Consider the following 23,047-nt stretch of genomic DNA (forward strand, 5'->3'; position numbering starts at 1 on the left):
CGTTCCACAGGACTACATCCAGCATCTCTACGATCGTCTCCATGGGAGAATAGCAGCCTGCATTGCTGCGAAAGGTGGATATACACTGTACTAGTGCCGACATTGTGCATGCTCTGTTGCCTGTGTCTATGTGCCTGTGGTTCTGTCAGTGTGATCATGTGATGTATCTGACCCCAGGAATGTGTCAATAAAGTTTCCCCTTCCTGGGACAATGAATTCACGGTGTTCTTATTTCAATTTCCAGGAGTGTATTTCCTGTCATCTTTGTAAAATTTTGTAACTACAGATTTTTAGATTTTTCAAGCTCGGTATGGCGAATTTAGCTTCTAGTGTCTACAGTCTTGACAATATCTTCACCTCTTTGCGAAATTTATTTTTTTGAATTTCAATTCCAGCAAACTACCAGAAGTAGATACTGAAGAAGGAATGATAAATCTCACATTAAAATCTGCAAATAAGTTATTTGGGATGGTATGAAGTCTGTGAATTACTGGCTCTTCTTTCCGGAGGAATAAATTTGCTTTTGTAAATAATGAAAGGGTATTATGCAAGAAAAGAAGGTGTAGCTTAGTTACTGGATCATTTAGAATAGGGTGCACTCTAGATAAGTGCGACTTGTTTATATTTTTTTAAGCTTCCTCATTGAAAAATTTTGCAAGAGGTTTCCACTGTTGAATTATTCTTTCTATGGATTGGAGCACAGAGAGCCATCAAGTACAAACACACTTCAGTACTTTATGGCATTTGGTGCCATGTATATTTTGACACAGTTTAAAAGTAGACTATCTTTCTTTAACTCTTCTGAAAAAAGTAGGAAATTTCCATTACAAATTCTTCAGCATCAAAACATTGTAGGCTATTTGCACCTTTTTGTGCAGCTAAATGAAGCAGGTGGCAGGAACAAGATTGAATTCCTAAGTGTGGCTGAACTTTCTTACTACTGTATTTGCTTTATCACAAGCAAATGAAATGAAATTTTCTTAGCAGTTCGACACTCAAGGGATTAAAAGTTTCTTCGCCAGTATTTAAATTTGCTTTCAGCAATAATAGTATTGTGGTGCACATCTTTCCCTGTTTAACATCAAAGTAACAACAACTGGATATAGTTTCACACCTTTAGCATCTGTGCTACCATCAGTTGCAAGATAAAAGCAGGATAACACAACTCAAAAAAGAAATGCCTTTAAAAATTAAAATATTTCCAAGCACCCTTAAGTATAAAACATTTGTTGCTGCTTAACAAATTCAACAGTAGTTCCGCATACACTTTAATCAGATACTAATCATGAAGTTGCTGCATCAAATGTCACCAGTGGAGTACATTTTTTAAATTCCATATTTATGAACAAATGAAACTGTTATTTAACACATGTGGCATCATAATTTTAATAAAAAAATCTTTGTATTTACAGTTACTGGTTGTATGAAAATTAATTAGAACTTTATACTTACATGACAAATATCTTTTTGTTAAAAGAAAAAATTATACAGATCAATAATACTCTCCAGTCTCTGGAAATAAAAAAGTATTTGATTTTCTATTTGATGTTTTGCATTTTTCGTCCAAATTTTAATTTATTGTGAATAGTCACATTTTTGCATGTATAGTAATTAAAAATAAAAAGGTTATTTTTGTTTTAAAACTTAATTATTTATTTGTCAATTAACATTTCTATTAGTTAATAAAACACAGAATGTAAAAAAGTACGAGATTTGAACCAGTGAATTCACTGTTACAATCCTATTATGCTATGCACTGAGCTGCTAGCAATGAATTTGTTAATAAGCAACAGATGTTTTACATATAACAATGTTCAGAAATCAAATTATCTTCAAGGGCAATTTTTTCAAGTCCTTTGGAGAACTGCATCATACTGCTTAAGAAACTGGTGTCTGAGTGCTGACCTGTTAGTATGAAGCAAATTGGAGAGGGCACAGTAGTCCATGGGTCTGCTTGTGAAACAAAAAATGCCACTGATAGTGCCAGTGTTGTAATACAGGCAATATCACATTTTTCTCTCCAACATTACCAAACAACTGTGTATGTTGCATTAATTGTACTTACAGCTCAAAAACAACTGCCCAGTCAGGGAGAAAGAGTAAATGTGTTAGGCCAGCTCCATGTATACCAATAAATATATCACTATTATGAGTGTGCTCCAACTGTTTTTTAAAATCCATTTGCCTATTGTACACAACCTAAAAGAAATGAGAAGAAAATGTTATTTTTTGCTTAAATTCTTTACAACAAGCACATTCATTGCAGCATTAATGAGTACAGAAAGGAAGATAAAAAAAGAAAAAGCAGTAATATTAAATACATAAACTTAATGAAAGTTATCAAGTACTGCTGACATAGCACAAACTGTACAAAATACCTCTAATCTATCTAAAAGGATACATTTGCACTCTGCAGTCAACTGTTATGTATCAAATAAAGTATCATATACCATTTGACTCCCCTATGTAGGCCACTAGAGAGTACTCAGCACACGAGCTGAGTGCCATGAGTGCTGCCCCTAATGCAAAAGATACTAGCAGCAATGCCAGTGGTGAAGGCAAACAGATACAAGGTATCATTGCTGTAACTAATTGTCAAAACCTTCTTCTGATTAAGAAAGTCAAGTTTTGAAGCAGGTCAGTGCAGAGTTCCACAATTTTCTCAGAGGACTGTCCTTGCTTTTGTCAATAAGATTATCAGCCAACCTAATATCAGTGAATTTTTTCAGCACACAATCCCAGTAATGATAAGCGGCAGTATCTGTGTCTCATTATGTTTCACTGTGTGTCTCTTTGCTAAGCAATATTCTGCACCATGGTTTTTTCAAGTGGTTGTGATGATCTTGTGTGGCAGTGACACATACCTGTCCTCCTCAATAGAACAAATAGTTTGACCAATATATGCTTTACCACAATGGCATAGAATCTTATAAACACTGGGCTCCTTTAGCTCCAAATCAACTTTAACAGAACCCCAAAAGGGGTTAATCTTAGCTGGAACCTGAAACACAGCCTCGATATCAAAATTTCTTAAAATTATCCCTATTTTAGCAGATACGTCCCAATATATGGTAAGAAAGCAACTAATGTAGATTAATCTTGCTGTACTTCAATATCTGTTTCATTTAAATACAGTCTAAGTGTTCAAGCTTGCTGCATCACGTAAGGTATGTGCGCTTCAGACCAGCATCCTAAGAATGCCAGTGCATTGTATGATGTGTGATAGCTACTCGCATGAGAATCCTGGTCAGTATGAGTAAGTCTGCAGTGAATGATATGACTCGGAGTGTCATCATTCTGTTTGTACATGAAAAATATCAAGAAATGGAAGCTTTTCATCACTCTCCACTGAATTTACACATCCACAAATCATAAAACAAGACCTTTACAATTTTATTGACAGATATAAATTTACTTTTATTTATCACATTTGGATCACCTGTATTTACATGCACCAAATAACTTTTTAAATGATTAAGTAACAAAATCTTCACTAAATTAATCATAGCAATTAACCTATTAGTAATTGTGAGCTGCAGTGTGGTTTGGAAAATCAAAAAGGAGTTCTGGGCTACTAAGCAAATACTGTTGTTTTGTTTTACACTATAGCACAAAGAACTTTATTCCAACATTTAGAAGCAGTTCTAGAAGACAATGTACTTACCTTCTTAACTTCGTATTCTGGATTCAGTTTTAAATGGTAAATGAGTTCATCCTCATTTAATATTCTTCTATATGCTGTGTCTCTTGACAGCAATGTAACATGGATTTTGGAATCGTTTCTTTTATACTGTGGAATATGTAACCGATGTAGGATATGCTTAGAAAATGCATGGAACAAACCACTTTTTTCACAGCCCCAAATCTGGAAATTTTTAAAGTAACCATTTTAAGGGAATAAACAGACATTCACAAAAAAATTACATTTTAACATGCACATTTTATGAGTAATATGTTGCATCATGACTCCGTCAGGTGGAATGAATTGCTCGTGTGGTGCTCAACAGAATAACATCATAGAGCCTGAAGCCCCAACACTGTTTCACAAGATGGTGTCTTCAGAATGGAAGAGCATTTATCCAGGAAGCTGACAAAGTGGAAGAATCTTCTAGCCAGTGCCTCTGACAGGGTAAGCTGGGCGCATACGACTGCTCTGGCTAGGCTTCTTCAGGAACAGACTAAACAAGAAGAGCAGAACAGATGAAGTCATTGCTGCCCAGTGGTGACACTTAGCTGCTATGGCCTGTTGTCTCTTCTGGGTTGGGGGCATTGTTGTTGGAGAAATACTTGCCAGCAGACACACGTAAACACTAATCCTCTTCCCCCACATACACAAAATCAGATCCTCACCTGAGAAGCACTCAGATGTTCTCAAATACTCACCAACATTTTCTGTAAATGATCGTATAGAGCCTATATGTGACTGTATAGAGCCCGCTGTATCTGTGACTTTGAGGTGGAGACTACTGCAGCACCAGATGAAGTATACAGTTACCAAGCAAGGTCTTCATCTGCAGTAGTAGCAAGCAACCACCTGAGCTGCAGACAGTATGCAGACAACTTGACTTCTTCATGCCACTGGGTCTCCCATTGGGTGACTACCTCCTGCTGGCTACCACCTCTCTAGTGGGACACATCTTCAAGCCTGGGCTGGGGGCAGCCCGGTCCCTCTGTTGCTGCACACTGGTCCCCAAAGGCTTCCATCAGCACTGATCATCACGCAGTGCAGCCCTGCTGCTGCCATTAAAGTTGGTACACTGCTTGAGGAGGTGTATATAGTATTTTTAGTGGACACGGGAGCTCATTTGTCGGTAGTGAGTCTGGACCCCTTACGTAAGAGGAGACTGAAATTTCACACATTATAGATTAATTGGAGTAGGCAACAGTGACGTGGCAACACTAGTCAATTTTTGTACTGAAGCAAGAAATTTTCGAGTGTCACATCAAGTCAGCAAGGAGTACTGCACAGTCCTCAGGTTGAATTTCTTGAATGAGCATCACGCAAAAACTGATCTTTTGCAGCACCCTGTCAAACCTGATAGAACATTGTTTTCATGGAGGGAGGTTGCGGCAAAAGATACACTGGCACAAGGTTCACATACCATGAAGGTGGAACTGATTAAAATGAACACACGAAAATTAAGATTCAGTTCACTTGATAAAGTGCTGAAAGGTACAGGAAAACTACTCTGGGTAAACATAAGTACTTCTCTACTGAGTGATATTTTGTGTGTTATAGACCCATTGGGACGCAATGACTGTTCAGATATGTCACACTGTTTTATACATAGCAGTGTGGCACACATGTAGGGTGTGAATGGAGACATACATTACGAATAATTTTGGCATTGACAAAGTGGTTTTACCAGAGGGGTTGTTGATAGTCAATTCAGATGTCCTAGATGAGGATGATTTAGAGGTCAAGTGTGGACCTCTGCCATTAGCAAACCATCAGTTCATCCATATTATGTGAAAAAGTACAGCATTTCAAACAGGAAACTCCAGGCATAAATTTCAAAAATGTAGGAAAGCACAGATTCCTACGTACCATAAAGGAGACACATCAAGTTGCAGACTCGCATAATTAAGTGTCTTTAAATTGTGCCTGCTGCAATTTGAAATGTCTTCTTTATAGTAAGTAGCAATCTGTTTTATCCTACATTGTTGTTAAGGTACAGCATTTTAAAGGGAAAGATTTTTTTAAGCAACACACTGCCATTTGATTGTTTTATTGTTTATTTTAGTACAACCCAGGTTTCAGTCTTTTATGCCATTTCAAGTATTTGCTAAAAGTAAAAATTGCATACAGTAAGACCACATAAAATTTCAAAAGATGTAAAATGTCTTAAATAATGAATGTAAACAGGTTTACAATTACAAAATATACACTTACATTTTATTTCTTTAATTTGTATTTCAGGTCACACATGTTGTCAAGCTCAAAGCTGGCCATAAATTAAGAAAAATATTGGTTCTCCATGAAATGCAAGATGTAAAATCACCATCTTGTAGCAGATCAGTAAATAATCACGGGAACACATCATATTAAGTAAAAACAGGCTTATGTTGGTAAATAAAAGATGAGCACATGTCCTTAAAACATAATGATAATGAAATCAAAGAGTATGAGCAATAGAACAACTGAATACTAAAATGACAAAGTCTCATAGATATATAACTATTAATGTTAAATATCATCACACTATATGAAATTATCTTTGGAGTGGTACTGTGCACCATCATCTTCGCAATGAACATGTATACCTCAAATCGTCAACAACTGTAAGTGAACCTACATTAATCAAACAATGGAAACTCTGGGTAGGAATATCAACAATGTAGGAAAAGATAGATTGCTACTTACCGTAAAGAAGATACGTCACTGTGGCCAAAAACTACACCTGAGTGTCTTTTAATCATGCCTGTCTGCAACTTGACGTGTCTTTTTTACGGTAACTAGCATTCTATCTTTTCCTACATTGTTGAACCTATGTTAAGTTGCATAAGGAACTAAAGTCTAAAAGGAAGAAAACAAAATAAAATTCAAAGACAGTGAATCACAAATAATAACAAAATAAGTGGTAAGGGCCAATGATAATACAAAATATGAAAGCTAAAAATAGGAGTTAAAAACCCAGAAAGGGGGGGGGGGGGGTAAATGGATGCTGACTGAAAAGGTATGAGAGAGGTACAATAATATACATTGTTAAGCTAAGACTCATATAAAATTAAGACCGTCAACAGTGTAATTAAGAGAGAGAGATGGGTTTGGAACCAGATAGAGGGAGGGGGGGGGGGGGGGTCGGAAATGTCAAAGGACAATAGCGAGATGAAGAATTGGGAAAAGTGGTGTTAGATGGTTGGGGGTGCGTGTCCATGTTGGATAGGAAACGTGAGACTACAGTCACAGTGCAATATTTATGAAATAGAGTAAAATTAGTAAAACATATAGTAATCATACTATGCTTATGGAAACATAAGACTGCATTACACTTGTGTAAAACAGAGTAGTTGCCCCTTAGTAGGAAAAGCACTTAATGAAAGCCACTTTGGTATTACAAAGCATAAGAAGATTAGTGTACAACCTATCTGAATCACAATAGATACAGATCTTATTTATTACAAGGATATTGACTAAGCACAAGGAGATGGCGGAATTTCCAGCATATTCAATTAAGCTTGACTTGACTTAGATGCTATTTATACAAAACTTGTTGCATATTAGTGAGGAGTAGGAGGAGGAGCAGAGGCGAGTGGGAAAGGCATGGAGTGAAGAGGTGACGGGTGGCGGAGGGGGCATGCATATGTAACACAATTCATGAATTAAAAGTATATAACAGCTGCAATATGCCTGCAGTGTAAACCTGTTTTTACTGAATATGATGTGCTCCCATGATTATTTATTGATCTGTTACGAGATGATGATTTTACACCTGGCATTTCATGAGGAGCCAATATTTTACTTAATTTATGGCCAACTTTGAGCTTGGCGACATGTTACCCATCCTGCAATATATGTTAAAGACATAAAATGTAAGTACGTATTTCATAATTGTACACCTATTTACATTCATTTTTTAAGAAATTTTACAGCTTTTGAAATTTCATGTGGTTTTATTGTATGCAATTTTTGCTTTTAGCATATACTTGAAAATGGCATAAAAGGTCAAAACCTGGGTTTTACTTAAATGAACAATAAAACAGTCAAATGGTGGTGTGTTCCTTTAACAAATATTGTACGACTGTTGCTCAGCAACATCAAAAACTGTTATTCATAAAAGTTTGTAGACACTGTGACACAATACAAGATCCTGACAGAGAACATTCCTCCTGTCTATAAGAAACTGTATAGAATACCTCCAGCACTTGCAACCAATAATGGAGGAATTGAAGAGAGTGGGGAGCATCTGTTATCATCATGCTTAAAAACTCATTGGAAGGGTCAAGGAAATACAGGGTCTCTTGTGATACTATTATTTAAATGTCAGAACTGTGACGGATGCATATCTCATACTGAATATCGTGCAAACATTGTAAAAGCTGGGCCAAAGCAGGTGTTTTCAACAATAGTTCTGAAAAAAGAGGTTATCACAAGTTAAAAGTAGTGCCTGAGGACTGACTAAAGACTGCATTTACTGTCCCATGGGGGCATTACCAGTATCAGTGGATGCCTTTTGGACATAAGAATGCACCGGTCACATTTGAGAGATTATTAGACTGAGTTCTGATGGGTTTAAAACTACATCAGTGTATTGTCTACTTACATGATGTTGTTTTTTACAAGGATCTGAAGGAGCACATGCAATGGCTGGAAGAAGTGCTTAAGAGATTGCAGAATCACACTTAATGTTAAGTACTGAAAAGTGTCACTCTGCATTGGTAGAAGGAAGTTATTTAGGCCACATAATTAGCCACAATGGCATGAAAATCAACACAAGATTGATATGTGTATTTGGTGATTTCACACTACCGTATACTAAGAGGCAACTGCTGTCATTTTTAGGGTATTGCCATTTTTCTCCACTGTTTCCCAGTGGTAAAAGGACTGACAGTAGTTCCATCTTTCCAGGGGGACACCCAGTTGTGTTTTCTGCACAGAAACAATTCATGGAAGTTACTTCCATGTTAGGTTATGCAATTATTATAGAAAATTGATCAAAGGGTTTGCTGACAGTGCTAGACTGTGAACATATTTGTTGTAGATACTAGACCATTAACACATTTGTTGATGAAGGATGATAAATTTCAGTGGTTGGCTGACAGTTGATATTTCTTTGAGTGATTGAAAAGCATGTGCCATCTATCCCTCTGTTTAGTATTTCTGAATTATAAAAAAGAGTCTGTCTTGTCCTGTGACATGAGCAACCAGGCTGTGGGATGCTTTCTGACTCAGAAAATATCAATAATGAGAAATGGTTCAAGTGGCTCTGAGCACTATGGGACTTAACTTCTGTGGTCATCAGTCCCCTAGAACTTAGAACTACTTAAACCTAACTAACCTAAGGACATCACACACATCCATGCCTGATGCAGGATTCGAACCTGCGACCATAGCGGTCATGCGGTTCCAGACTGAAGCGCCTAGAACCGCACGGCCACACCGGCCGGCCAGTAATGAGAACCTAGCAGTATAGGCAGCAAGGCAATTAAGTAAAGCAGAACAGAATTACTAAGCTACAGAGGAGGAGATGCTGAGATTAATCTACAGTACCACTTACTTTCGTTTTTACCGGTATGGCAGGAAATACAAAGTTATTACAGACCAAGCTGTATTAAAGTAGATATTAGATCTAAGAGATCCATCAAGCAGGTTGACTTGATGGGCATTAAAATTAAGTGAATTTGACTCTGAAGTAGTGTACAAGTTCAGCAGGATGCATGACAATGCGGATGGGTTGATCAGGAAAACCGGGGTCATAAAGGTGCTTGGCCAGAGATCTGCAAAGTAGCAAAAGGCGCAAACCCGCTGTTCAAAACACAACCACAGTTCGTTATGCGCAATGGGCTACTATGTAGGGCAACAGGTTCAGGTCACGCATCGAGGTACCTGCAGTACTGAAGGAAGAAGTATTGAAAAGAGGCCACAAGATACAATGTGTTAGCAGGACATGGGGGGTGAAGGATAACAGACTGTGAAATAGCTGAACAGTTTTGGTGGAGAATGTGAAGACAGGATGTTGAAAATTATGTCAAGAATTGCATACCATGTGTGCAACGTGCCACTTTTAGCCATAAACAGCTATCACTTTGAAGGTATCCAGGGGCATCTAAGCTATTTGAGATGATAGGGTGACAGTTTGCATCCACTTAAACTGACACTGGTGGGTAACTGCTGTGTGTAAACCATCACAGTCTACTTTCCACAGTACGTTGCAGTGATTGCCATCCAAATCAACAAGCAAGTACAGTAGCATAAGCAATAGTGAACAACTGGTTGTTGAAGTTTGGTATACCTGACATAATAAGTATTGATCAGAGCACCAGCTTCATGTCCAAACTAATTAAGCAATTATGTCATCCATTACAAATCCAATATTTAATAACTAGTCCCTTCCCCCCTCAGGCAAATGGGAGGCCTGAGCACATTCACCATACTCGAAGCAAAATGTTATGTTTTATGTGAATAGTCACAACAATGAATGGGACATTTATCTATCTACGTAGTAGCTGTGTACAACTCAAAAGTGCACAACAATCTTAGGCCCTTGCCATATGAGGTGGTATATTGTAGAATGATGCCATCACTTTTAAAAGTTATCAAATCCAAGGTTGGGAAAAATGGGGAATCAATAAATGTTTTGGAAAAATGCTAAAGGATGTATGGAGTGGGTGAAGTAGGCACATACTAAAGCCAGGTCTGGACTGGATTGGTTGGGTTAAAGGGACCAGACTACAAGGTCATCAGTCCCTTTATCCTATATGGCTCAAGCTGAGAACATAGGAAAGACACAGAAGACAAAATTCTGATGAAACCAATTGTAACCGAGAATCAATAAAACCACGAAAATGAAGCAAGTAAAGTGAGAGGGGGTAAAAGATTGAAAGTGGGTAAGTTGCTCTGCCCAGAAGCAGTTGGAGGCCCAAGGGACGTTTTATGCGATGAGAGATGCATCTGCACAGGCAAGCTGATAAAATATCCGGAAAGAGAACAATGATGACAAGACAGTAAATTGACAGACATAAAAGAATAAGAGGAATTAAAAGGTGGAAATAGTAGAAGGCAGGCTGGACCACTGTAAAATCAGATCAGTTAGTTTGGCATCATCCGCTAGCACCAGATGCAGTGTGTCAGCAAGTTGAAAGTTAAGGTGGCCAAACTTGGGCAGTCGATTAGGATGTGGGGCCACCATCAGATGGGCGCCATGCTGACAGTGGGATGGATCCTCATGTCATTGGATGTAGGTCACCCAAGTATGGCCAAAGCGAACTCAACAGAGAATGATAGAGCCCCTGTGAGAAGCATAAAGGAAAGAGCCACATGGCCATGGTCCCCTTTACTGCTCACATTTTGTTTAGGGAAACCACGTCACATTAATTAGTGCTCAAAGCTCCCAACAACTGATGGCTTAGAGTCAACAGAAGGTCCCGTTCTAGTACCTCACCTCCAAGGTCAGCCTCCAGTAGGCAACATGGCCAACAAGTCAGCGTCAGCATGTTCATCCCTGGTATACCAATATGACCTCGTGTCCTGACAAAGATGACTGACCATCCAGCTTGATGGAGATCAGAAAGGAGATTCTGGATAGTCACAACCAAGGGGTGTTGAGTTAGCCCTGGTTGATAGCCTGAAGACTACTCAGGGATGAATGTGACTGAGGGCTTGAGCTATGGCCACCAATCCAGCAGTGAATACACTCTATCCATGTGACAAGGAAAGTTGTTCACCTCAACTTGCATGTGTATGGACAAAACTGATTCATTTGTTGACCCTAAAGCCATCAGTTTCTACCATTTCTGAAACTGCCAGACTCTTTTGGTCAAAAGGGTAGATGGAGACAGACCCAAGGAAGGGATACACACCATGATGGCACACTTGATTGCTCCCTGACAACAGGCAACAGTGGGCGAAATTAAGAGTTCATAGCAGAGACAAGTTTTGTGAAATGCAGCCGAGACTTCAGGCCTGGGCTGTTGTAGAGGGAGCTGGATCTCCCTACTAGGAAAAATAACATGGTGGTTTGGATGCTCAGAGGTGAACTGAATGTGTACTGCACAGCTGAGCAGCAGTTGTTGGCACATCTGATCTGCAGTGGAGGGACCCCAGACTGTGAGAGTAGGCCATTCACAAGGATGGTTCAAAAGGCACATGTCAGCAAGTCAGATACCACAATGGTCTACGGGTCCAACATTTGCAATGCTGCTGAGCCATATGCCATGCTCCCAAATCAAGATGGGACAGGACAGGGCTTTGTAAAGCTGCAAAAGTGTAGAGCAGATTTCACCGCCACTGATGTTACTGAGGCGGCGAATGGTATTAAGTGTGTTTGCTTAAGTTGGTGAAAATGGGGAAGCCACATCAACCATGAACTGAAGGCCAGTCTGAGAAAGTGATACGACTCTCAACACATTGAGCAATTGGTCATAAAGGTAGAATTCCGACTGTGGATGGACTTACAATGGTGACAGCAGTGCAAGATGCAAGACTTGGTGGCTGAAACCAAGAAGCTATGGGTCGGAGCCCAAGGCTGCACCTTTTGTATGGAACCCTGCACATGGTGTCCACCAAGACTCACAGTGGAGGAGCAATAGGAAATGCAAAAATTGTCAGCATATAGGGAGTGTGACAATGCAGTCCCCACAGCTGCAGGTAAACGGTTGAGAGTTACTAGAAAAAGGGGCACACTCTATACATAGCCCTATGGCACACCATTCTCTTGTGTATGAGGAAAAAGGGAGGGGGGGATACTGTTGGAAGTACCACCTTGAACCCTGAAAATATGGTGCAACAAGAAGTTCCAGACAAAAATTGGTAGCTGACCCTGGAGACCCACTCAAGTAGGGTAATGAGGATGTGATGACATCATGTGGAATCATAAGTCTTTAGCAAATAGCAGAGCACGTCAGTGAGGCTAATTAGGTGATATCTTCCTTCTTGACGAGGGGGGGGGGGGAGGACCTTAACCAGTTTCAGTAGTGGGATAATCACACTTTCACGATATGGAGATGGGAACTCACTCTTGCTCCAGATACATGTTAAAACAGTAAGGACGCAATGTTGGTAATTCACCAATAGGTGTTTCAGCATTTAGCTGCTGTCAATGTGGTCTGGCCTGGAGCTGTGTCAGGGCAAAGTGCTATGGCACTGGAGCATTTCCATCCACTTAACAGAGCATTACATGGTTCCAGGTAATTTGTAGTGAAAAAGTATGTGAATTCATTCCACCCGCTGTTTGGGGACACGAAATGCAGGCTGATAGTTTTCAGACAAAGTGGCTTGAGCATAATGCAGGGCAAAATGTTCAGAGACAGCATTTGGGTCCATGTAGACAATACCATTCGGGGAGACACCAGGTATACTTGTGGGGGATTGGTGTTTATAGAGGCATCAAATTTTACCCAACTTTGCAAAGGAGGGGTACACGGTCCAATGGTAGTAACATATTGTTCCAACATTCTTGTATCTGTCATTTTATTATGTGGCAGACCTGGGCACAGATCTGTTCAAAGACAATTAAGTGCTACAGCAATGGGCATCACTTATGCCACTGGAGAGACAGTCTGCAATCTCTAATGGCGACAGCAATTTATGAAGTCCACCAAAGTAATGTCTTCCAATAGGGGGGGATTCCGAGGAATGATGGATTGCTAAGTCTTCTGTTGATAGAATGACTGTGGTTGTGTTGTGGACAGTTAGTTTGACATCCTCCACTAGCAAAAGATGCAGTGTGACAGCAAATTGAAAATTTTGAGGTTTCCACATGGCAGAGTGCTAAGGGCAGTGGCAGAGGCAAAGGGATCCCAGTCATCATTGCTGACAGCCCATCTGGGTGGACGCCCAGGCGAGTGATGCTGAGGAAGGGACAGGATGATCGTAAAATGATCACTGCCACACAGGTCATATGAACTCTCCAATGGATGGAGGGGAGAAGACAAGGGCTGCAACCAGAAAGGTCAGTGGCTGAATAAGAGCCATATGCCACACTGAGTTATGGGGACGGCACCAGTGTTCCAGAGATGAGGATTGAGCTGTTCAAGCACAGTTTTGACAATTTTTCAGTGGTCATAGTTCCTATCCACAAAATGTTGTGGACAGTGAAGTCACCCTACATGAGGAAGGGTGGGGGAGCTAAGAAATCAGTGACGTCATCAAGTTCTGAGTCACTGTGCCATTGGGAGGGAGATACACATATAGGCTGTGAAATATAGGGCGTCCTCACATAAACAGCCAAAGCTTCCAATGTCATATCAAGTGGCATGTGTTCACTGTACATGCAGTCAGGAATGCACACACAACCACAATCTGACACTACGCCACAGTCAACTCAATTCTTGAAACAGCCTTGATAGCCATGGAGGGTAGGGATTCACAATGCCGGGACGCAAGTTTCATGGAGGGCAATGCAGATGGCAGGGGAAACATACAAGAAACATTTTAGCTCAGCCAGATGGTGGAGAAAGCCACTACAGTTCCACTGGAGGATAATGCAGTCAGTATCCTGATGGGGCATGAAGGGCCCAAGGAGGCAGCTCATGCTCCAGGGTTGTTGGCTGCCACCAGTTGCCGGGATACAGCATAAATACAACATCAGTTCTGATGCAAGTTGTGTGAGGGCATCCGATGCCATTGGGGCCATCTAGGAACTCCACTTCAAGTACAGAGTCAGAACATGTGAGTCCAGTGGCAAAGGAACGAATCCCCTTTATCTTAAAGGACTTCTTTTGTCTGCCTATCTCCTTGAATGACTTTGATCTCCACAAGGGCCTGTCTGCTCTGGTTTCAAGGACAGAGGAAGAATGTGAAACCCTACAACCAGGAACCTTTGGCTACTTCAGCCACTTGCTGGTTCGAGTCCAGGCGGTGAATACACACAACAACAGAACTTGCAGCACCTGAAGAAGTTGGCTGAGTCGGTCATGAAAACATTGTGCATAAAATGGAAACAATAACTTGGCAGAATACCTGGAAGCACAATATTAAATTATAAACCCTTGGCTGGCACGAAAGAATGGGGCAATGTAATGCTAAGTTACCCAAGTACAGGATTGGCTAATTTGTCATGCTAGCAAGGCCCTATACACTAAAGGGCAAAATGAAGAAATTTATTATGCACTAGGGGGGCCACATCAAGTCATATACGTGAAGTTGCAATTATCTGTGGGAACTTCCATTGTCCACATAGGATGAGTTAAACCTTCCAAAGGTACCCTAGAAATATTACAGTGTCAGTGCCGTTACCTATCAAGAAGGCTAAAGGTAAAAAGGGAAGGAAGGAAACAGAAGATAGTGCACAGGAAGTACGGAAGGTGAAGTATGCACTGACGTTGCACCAGTAAGTATCAAGTTTTACGAAGAATACAGTGTAGCTTTGTTGTGAAACACTTTATGGCTACATCATTTTCCTAGTTTAATGAAGTCATTACAATTTGTTATTATAGGATGGTTCATTCTACATTTTTGTTGTGATTTTTGTGATAGGATTGCTAGATGTTATAGTGGGTAATTCAAATAAGGGTATGCTATGGTAATATAACCCACCCTTGAGGAAGGGGGAAGGAAAGAGAAGCAGATTCCTTTCTCCTGTGTGGCACTGACAACAATGATGTTTGCAATTATTCTGATGGCAGTACAGTGGACACACTACACAATCAACAACTTGGAGGAGGGGTGCTGTTCTCCAGGCACCAATGGGCACTGAGGCTAATTTACACAGTGGGAAGTGAGGAGTAAGAATGGAGGCTCGAAGAGACATTCACCACATTGCATCTTGAAGCCACAGAGAAAAGAATATTAGAGGAAATCCAAGGGGAGTACCAAGGATTGCAGTTCCCATATCGGCATTCCTGGAACAGTTGCACCAAGTGACATATTTTGTACTACACATGTTGCTGTGTCAAAAGAGGAGATAGCCAGATGTAAGTGGGAAATTATTGAAGACAGTATTCAGAACAACAGATACTGATGATGCCAGGGAATTAAAATAGCACTTCTGGACAAGTGCAAGAGATAGTGAACAGCAACACAGCAACTGTGGAGTGACATACAAGACAACTGACAAATCTACAGCAAGACACAATGAATAACACTCAGAAAGTACGGGAGTTAAGTGTTAAGCTAACAGGATCTATGAAGACAAACATGGGCACAGTCAGCCAAGATTTAGACACAACACAAATCTCACTAAATTTACTAGATGTGAAAATTTGGATCACTAGCAGGTTGCATAGGGGATGCAAGAGTGGTAATAACAAGCATTGCAGGAAGTGGTACATCATGCCGTACATGGACAATTGAGTCCTACGTTGCTACCTTCAAGGTAGTTCCTAGCTGGCCTGTGAAGGGTGCTGTACTGGAAACCCACGCAGGGTTCTCACTTACAATTTGTTTTATCACATGTCAACAACTGAAATTAACACTGACAGGGCCAGGCTTGATATATTTGCTTGAGTCCCAGTAGCCACTGTAGATGCATATTGCGAGCTTTTACAATCCACCCCCATCCAGTAATATGGGACGTTATGAACAAATACCCACAGGAGAAGAATCAAGAAGTACTGTTAATCTCCAAGGTGAAAGCAAGCTACACACTGATGCCGACTATGCCAAAGCAAAGAATTACCATATGCCAATCAAGATGGTCCAGACTGGCACACAAGTATGTGAAACACTGTTGTTTTTACATAAAATAGATGCTGTAGGATGTCAAACTACCAAACAATCAGAATGCATATGGATTTACTCTCTGCTTTCTACAAAGATAGTGATAAAAAATTTAATGATTGTATGGCATTGCTGGCTGCGAGGCACCATCAGGGGAAGTTCGACCGGCGAGTGCAAGTCTTATTTCAGTTGATGCCACATTGGGCGACTCACATGCCTGTGATGATGTTGAGAACAACACAACACCCAGTCCACGAATGAAGAAAATCTCCAACCCGGCTGAGAATCGAACCTGGGCTCACTGCATAGGAGGCAAGCACGTTACCAGTCAGCGAAGCAGACAAACGGAGATGTTGTTGTTATTGTGGTCTTCAGTCCAGAGACTGGTTTGATGCAGCTCTCCGTGCTACTCTATCCTGTGCAAGCTTCTTCCTCCCGGTACCTACTGCAACCTACATCCTTCTGAACCTGTTTAGTGTACTCATCCCTTGGTCTCCCTCTACGATTTTTACCCTCCACGCTGCCCTCTAATACTAAATTGGTGATCCCTTATTGCCTCAGAATATGCCCTACCAACCGATCCCTTCTTCTAGTCAAGAGTCAAGTTGTGCCACAAATTTCTCTTCTCTCCAATTCTATTCAATACCTCCTCATTAGTTATGTGATCTACCCATCTAATCTTCAGGATTCTTCTGTAGAGACCAGATTTCGAAAAGCTTCTATTCTCTTCTTGTCTAATCTATTTATCGTCCACTTTTCACTTCCATACGTGGCTACACTCCATACAAATACTTTCAGAAACGACTTCCTGACATTTAAATCTAAGCTCAATGTTAACGTGGCTACACTCCATACAAATACTTTCAGAAACGATTTCCTGACATTTAAATCTAAGCTCAATGTTAACAAATTTCTCTTCTTCAGAAATGCTTTCCTTGCCATTGCCAGTCTACATTTTATATCCTCTCTACTTCGACCATCATCAGTTATTTTGCTCCCCAAGTAGCAAAATTCCTTTACTACTTTAAGTGTCTCATTTCCTAATCTAATTCTGGCTGCATCACCCAATTTAATTCAACTACTTTCCATTATCCTCATTTTGCTTTTGTTGATGTTCATCTTGTATCTTCCTTTCAAGACACTATCCATTCCATTCAGCTGCTCTTCCAGGTCCTTTGTTGTCTCTGACAGAATTACAATGTCATTGGTGAACCTCAAAGTTTTAATTTCTTCTCCATGGATTTTAATACTTACTCTGTATTTTTCTTTTGTTTCCTTTGCTGCTTGCTCAACATACAGATTGAATAAAATTGGGGATAGGCTACAACTCTGTCTCACTCCCTTCCCAACCACTGCTTCCCTTTCATGCCCCTCGACTCTTACAACTGCCATCTGGTTTCTGTACAAATTGTAAATAGCCTTTCGCTCCCTGTATTTTACCCCTGCCACCTTCAGAATTTGAAAGAGAGTATTCCAGTCAACATTGTCAAAAGCTTTCTCTAAGCCCACAAATACTAGAAACGTAGGTTTTGCCTTTCCTTAATCTATTTTCTAAGATAAGTCATAGGGCCAGTATTGCCTCATGTGTTCCAACATTTCTACAGAATCCAAACTGATCTTGCCAGAGGTCGGCTTCTACCAGTTTTTCCATTCATCTGTGAAGAATTCGTGTTAGTATTTTGCAGCTGTGGCTTATTAAACTGATAGTTCGGTAATTTTCACATCTGTCAACACCTGCTTTCTTTGGGATTGGAATTATTATATTCTTCTTGAAGTCTGAGGTTATTTCGCCTGTCTCATACATCTTGCTCACTAAATGGTAGAGTTTTGTTAGGCCTGGCTCTCCCAAGGCTGTCATTAGTTCTAATGGGATGTTGTCTACTCCCGGGGCCTTGTTTCGACTTAGATCTTTCAGTGCTCTGTCAAACTCTTCACGCAGTATCATATCTCCCATTACATCTTCATCTAAATTCTCTTCCATTTCTATAATATTGTCCTCAAGAACATCACCCTAATATAGACCCTCTATATACTCCTTCCACCTTTCTGCTTTCCCTTCTTTGCTTAGTACTGGGTTTCCATCTGTGCTCTTGATATTCATGCAAGTCGTCCTCTTTTCTCCAAAGGTCTCTTTAATTTTCCTGTAGGTACTATCTATCTTACCCTTAGTGATAAGTGCCTCTACATCCTTACATTTGTCCTCTGGCCATCCCTGCTTAGCCATTTTGCACTTCCTGTTGATCTCACTTTTGTGACGTTTGTATTCCTTTTTGCCAGCTTCATTTACTGCATTTTTGTATTTTCTCCTTTCATCAATTAAATTCAATATCTCTTCTGTTACCCAAGGATTTCTATTAGCCCTTGTCTTTTTACCTACTTGGTCCTCTGCTACCTTCACTATTTCATCTCTCAAAGCTACCCATTCTTCTTCTACTGTATTTCTTTCCCCCATTCTTGTCAATCATTCCCTAATGCTCTTCCTGAAACTCTCTACAACCTCTGGTCCTTCAGTTTATCCAGGTCCCATCTCCTCAATTTCCTACCTTTTTGCAATTTCTTCAGTTTTAATCTACAGTTCATAACCAATAGATTGTGGTCAGAGTCCACATCTGCCCCTGGAAATGTCTTACAATTTAAAACTTGGTTCCTGAATCTCTGTCTTACCATTATATAATCTATCTGATATCTTCCAGTATCTCCAGGCTTCTTCCATGTATACAACCTTCTTTTATGATTCTTGAACTAAGTGTTAGCTATAATTAAGTTATGCTCTGTGCAAAATTCTACCAGGCAGCTTCCTCTTTCATTCCTTACTCCCATTCCATATTCACCTATTATGTTTCCTTCTCTTCTTTTGCTACTGTCGAGTTCCAGTCATCCATGACTATTAAATTTTCATCTCCCTTCACTATCTGAATAATTTCTTTTATCTCATCATACATTTCATCAATCTCTTCATCATCTGCGGAGCTAGATGGCATATAAACTTGTACTATTGTGGTAGGTGTGGGCTTCGTATCTATCTTGGCCAGAATAATGCGTTCACTGTGTTGTTTGTAGTAGCTTACCCACATTCCTATTTTCCTATTCATTATTAAACCTACTCCTGCATTACCCCTATTTGATTCTGTATTTATAACCCTGTATTCACCTGACCAGAAGTCTTGTTCCTCCTGCCAGTGAACTTCACTAATTCCCGCTATATCTAACTTTAAACTATCCAATTTCCTTTTTAAATTTTCTAACCTACCTGCCCGATTAAGGGATCTGACATTCCACGCTCCGATCCGTAGAACGCCAGTTTTCTTTCTCCTGATAACAACGTCCTCCTGAGTAGTCCCCGCCCGGAGATCCAAATGGGGGACTATTTTACCTCCAGAATATTTTACCCACGAGGACGCCATCATCATTTATCCATACAGTAAAGCTGCATGCCCTCGGGAAAAAATTACGGCCGTAGTTTCCCCTTGCTTTCAGCCGTTCGCAGTACCAGCACAGCAAGGCCGTTTTGGTTAGTGTTACAAGGCCAGATCAGTCAATCATCCAGACTGTTGTCCCTGCAACTACTGAAAAGGCTGCTGCCACTCCTCAGGAACCACACGTTTGTCTGACCTCTCAACAGATACCCCTCCGCTGTGGTTGCACCTACAGTACACGGCTATCTGTATCACTGAGGCACGCAAGCCTCCCCATCAACAGCAAGGTCCATGGTTCATGGGGGGGAGGCAAACGGAGATAGTGCTTATAAATTGTTACAAACGAGGTTGACCCAAGGGAATGACAAGGGTAGAATTGGAAGGTAGTAGTATATTAATTAATGGTGCAACCTGTGATATAGTGGGTGGGGCTATTTTCTGTCTCCCAGCTACTACCTCCGAAAAACTTCAAGGAATATGACATAGCCCTTATTGTATTGGCCGTAAAAGCTGTTAGACGTGTTTCCAATACGGAACACTCTAAAACCTTCTCCATTTGCTGGATGAACTGAAGCCACACAGAAAAGTTGTCTTACTGTCGACAAAATGTTTCAGGATGTTCAGCAGTACCATAGTAAGCAGTGCAATAAGATTATGGCCATAAGTGTTTCAGTTTCCAGTACTGCTGTGGCTTTGACCTAGCTTTGTGTATTCTATGTCTACTTTAAGAGGAAAACTGCCAAAACTGTTGAGTTTCCAGTGCATTCTTTGCCCACGGAGTGGACTAACCCTAGCAAATAATGTTTAGTATTAAGAAAAAGCCACTTAGCCATGTGGATTACACTAAAAATAAGAGTATGGAGATGAGGAAAACTTTGTACTTTTATACCAAATTGTACAGCATAAGTTTTTGTGTCCAAAAATGCTCATTAGTCCAGATCAGGAGCCCAGATTTCTTCAAGGAAAATGTAGTGTTGCACCATGACTCCATCAGATGCAATGAACTGTTCTTGTGATGCTATGCAAAACAGCATCATACAAAGGGAAGTGAGCATCAGCCTAAAGTCCCAACAATGTTTCACAAGAAGGTGTCTTCAGAATGCAGGTGTGCTTATTTAGGAAGCTGAAGAACTGGAAGAAGCTACTAGACAATGCCTCTAAACGGTGAAGCCGGGCAATACAACAGCCCCAGCTAGGCTCCTTCAGGAGCTGACTAACCAAGAATGAAGTCATCACAGCCCAATGACAGCCTTGCATGACAACCTGCTGTCTCTCTTCTAGACTGGGGGTGCTGCTGTTGGAGAAGTATTGGCCAGCAGTCTCTCATAAACCAACCCCCCCCCCCCCGATCCTGACCCTCAGCACACTGATCATTGCCAACATCATCGAGAAGCAGTAACCTCCTGCCTGCTGTTGTATTCAGGGAGATTTCATTAATTGTCTGCCATGTGGTTCAGCCACCACCAACTCTGCAGTCCTGAGCCTGTGGGGAAGCAGAAGCTAATCCTGACCCATGGACGGCTGAGTCCTTCACTAACATGGGATCAATGCCTGACCACAACAAATAATTTTTGAGAAACACAACCTCATTCTAAAGAAAGGGGAAAAATCAGTAAGGAGAGTTTGGATAGAGAAAAGATAAATAAAAATGAGTCAGAGCCCAGGTTAGGAGGAGCCACCTTAAGTATATTTTGTCCACTATTATGCACTGGTCATCCAAAAAGTTCCAAGACTGGTTTCACTCTTGGTGTATAAGCAACATCAGTGCAATAACCATGGGGGCAGCTTGAACTAACAATTGTAAACAATGGCTGTGCATTTGACCAGTCAACAGTGATCAGGCAGTGTAAAATAATGGACTTGTACCCGTAGTGTGTCAGCGTTATTGTGTCACAAATTTCAATGGAGCAACATCTCTAATTCAAGTGTTCAAGACATTCTCCAGAATGTTTTGAAGAAGAAAAATGTGGGTGCCAAGCCTGTCCCACACACCTTGACTCCCTAAGAAAAATGGTGATGTGTGGATCCCTGCCACCACTTGATTTGAATGCATAACATAGACAATTATTTTCTGGAAAATAGCATCATGGGTAACAAGGCTTGGTGTAATCAATACGAACCTCTCACAAAATGAGAAAGTGCAAAAATTCACATGTAGTGTTAAACAATCAACATTCATGCCAATCTGATGTGCAAGTTGAACAACATTCCAAAGAAGAACTTTTCTGGTAGTTTCACATGGCTGCATCTACATTTTGTTCATTGCAATCAAGTGGAGGGAGGCTATGTACAACATCTGAAGCATTAAAATTACCAAATTAATTTTTCTCTCTTTTTTTTATTAAGCCAGTCTCAAAATATTTTGAACACATGAGATAGTATGGAAGATTCAAATTTAGTTCTAATTATTTCTCTAAATTTTTGTAACACAAACAATGGAAGAAATAAAGATAACAAACCACACACGTGTCAGCGCAGCTCCCCCCCCCCCCCCCTCCCTCTCTCTCTCTCTCTCTCTCTCTCTCTCTCTCTCTCTCTCTCTCTCTCTCTCACACACACACACACACACACACACACACACACACACACACACACACGAAAATATTGGCCAGCTACACTGACCTATCATTGTCAGTATGCCCATGCAGAGAGAAAGAGAGAGAATGTGTGTGCTTGTGTGGATGTGTGTGTGTATACAAAAGTTAGCAATGTTTTTTCTTATATGCCTGCCAACCACTCAGTGACTCAGCTATATGGTGAGTTGTTATATCTGCTCCCTCCATTATCTATATTCTACCAAGGAATACCATTATTGTATTTTCTAAAATACGACATCATAGAAATTGGTCAATTTACTTTTGTACCAAAATTAAGGCACTACTTAAATGAATCACCAGCAATATGACATGGCTTGACAAACTGGTCAATAATATTTACACCACCTCAGAAAACTTACAAGAATACAACATGCCTCAAAACTCTCCAGCGAATAAAATGATCACTTTTTTATTTCCAATATTATTAATTTCAATTTTTTATCAAATAACAGAGAAATTCATATATTTAAATGGAATTGTTAATAAGCGAACTAAAAAAACAGCAATTTAGGTATTGTCTTTGATATTTTATATTTTTTGGTCTCAATCACAAAATTCATTATTAATGTTGTCATTCCACTCCATTCTTTCTTTTGTCAGTATTCATTGATACTTGTTGCTCTAGAGATTATCTAGAAGTTTCCTTCATTCAGTTGTTTTTCCTTGCTTTGCCCACATGAAAAACCATGAAAAATTACATTGATTGTGAGTCTCAC

The 23,047-nt window shown here is 40.3% G+C and overlaps 1 protein-coding gene across 2 annotated transcripts in view; it reads right to left on the bottom strand.

Annotated features, from left to right (window-relative positions):
- The window catches only part of LOC126162852 (EGF domain-specific O-linked N-acetylglucosamine transferase), a 123,786-nt gene that overhangs the window by 33,036 nt on the left and 67,703 nt on the right, over positions 1–23,047 (bottom strand). For both annotated transcript variants that reach the window (XM_049919624.1, XM_049919623.1), the window contains exons 7-8: positions 3,665–3,865; positions 2,066–2,199 (exon numbers count right to left, since the gene is read on the bottom strand). In XM_049919624.1, the coding sequence (XP_049775581.1) occupies positions 2,066–2,199; positions 3,665–3,865 (335 nt within the window). The remainder of the gene's footprint in view (positions 1–2,065; positions 2,200–3,664; positions 3,866–23,047) is intronic.

This window comes from Schistocerca cancellata, chromosome 2 (genome assembly GCF_023864275.1).
Source record: "Schistocerca cancellata isolate TAMUIC-IGC-003103 chromosome 2, iqSchCanc2.1, whole genome shotgun sequence".
NCBI classification, from domain to species: Eukaryota; Metazoa; Arthropoda; class Insecta; order Orthoptera; family Acrididae; genus Schistocerca; species Schistocerca cancellata.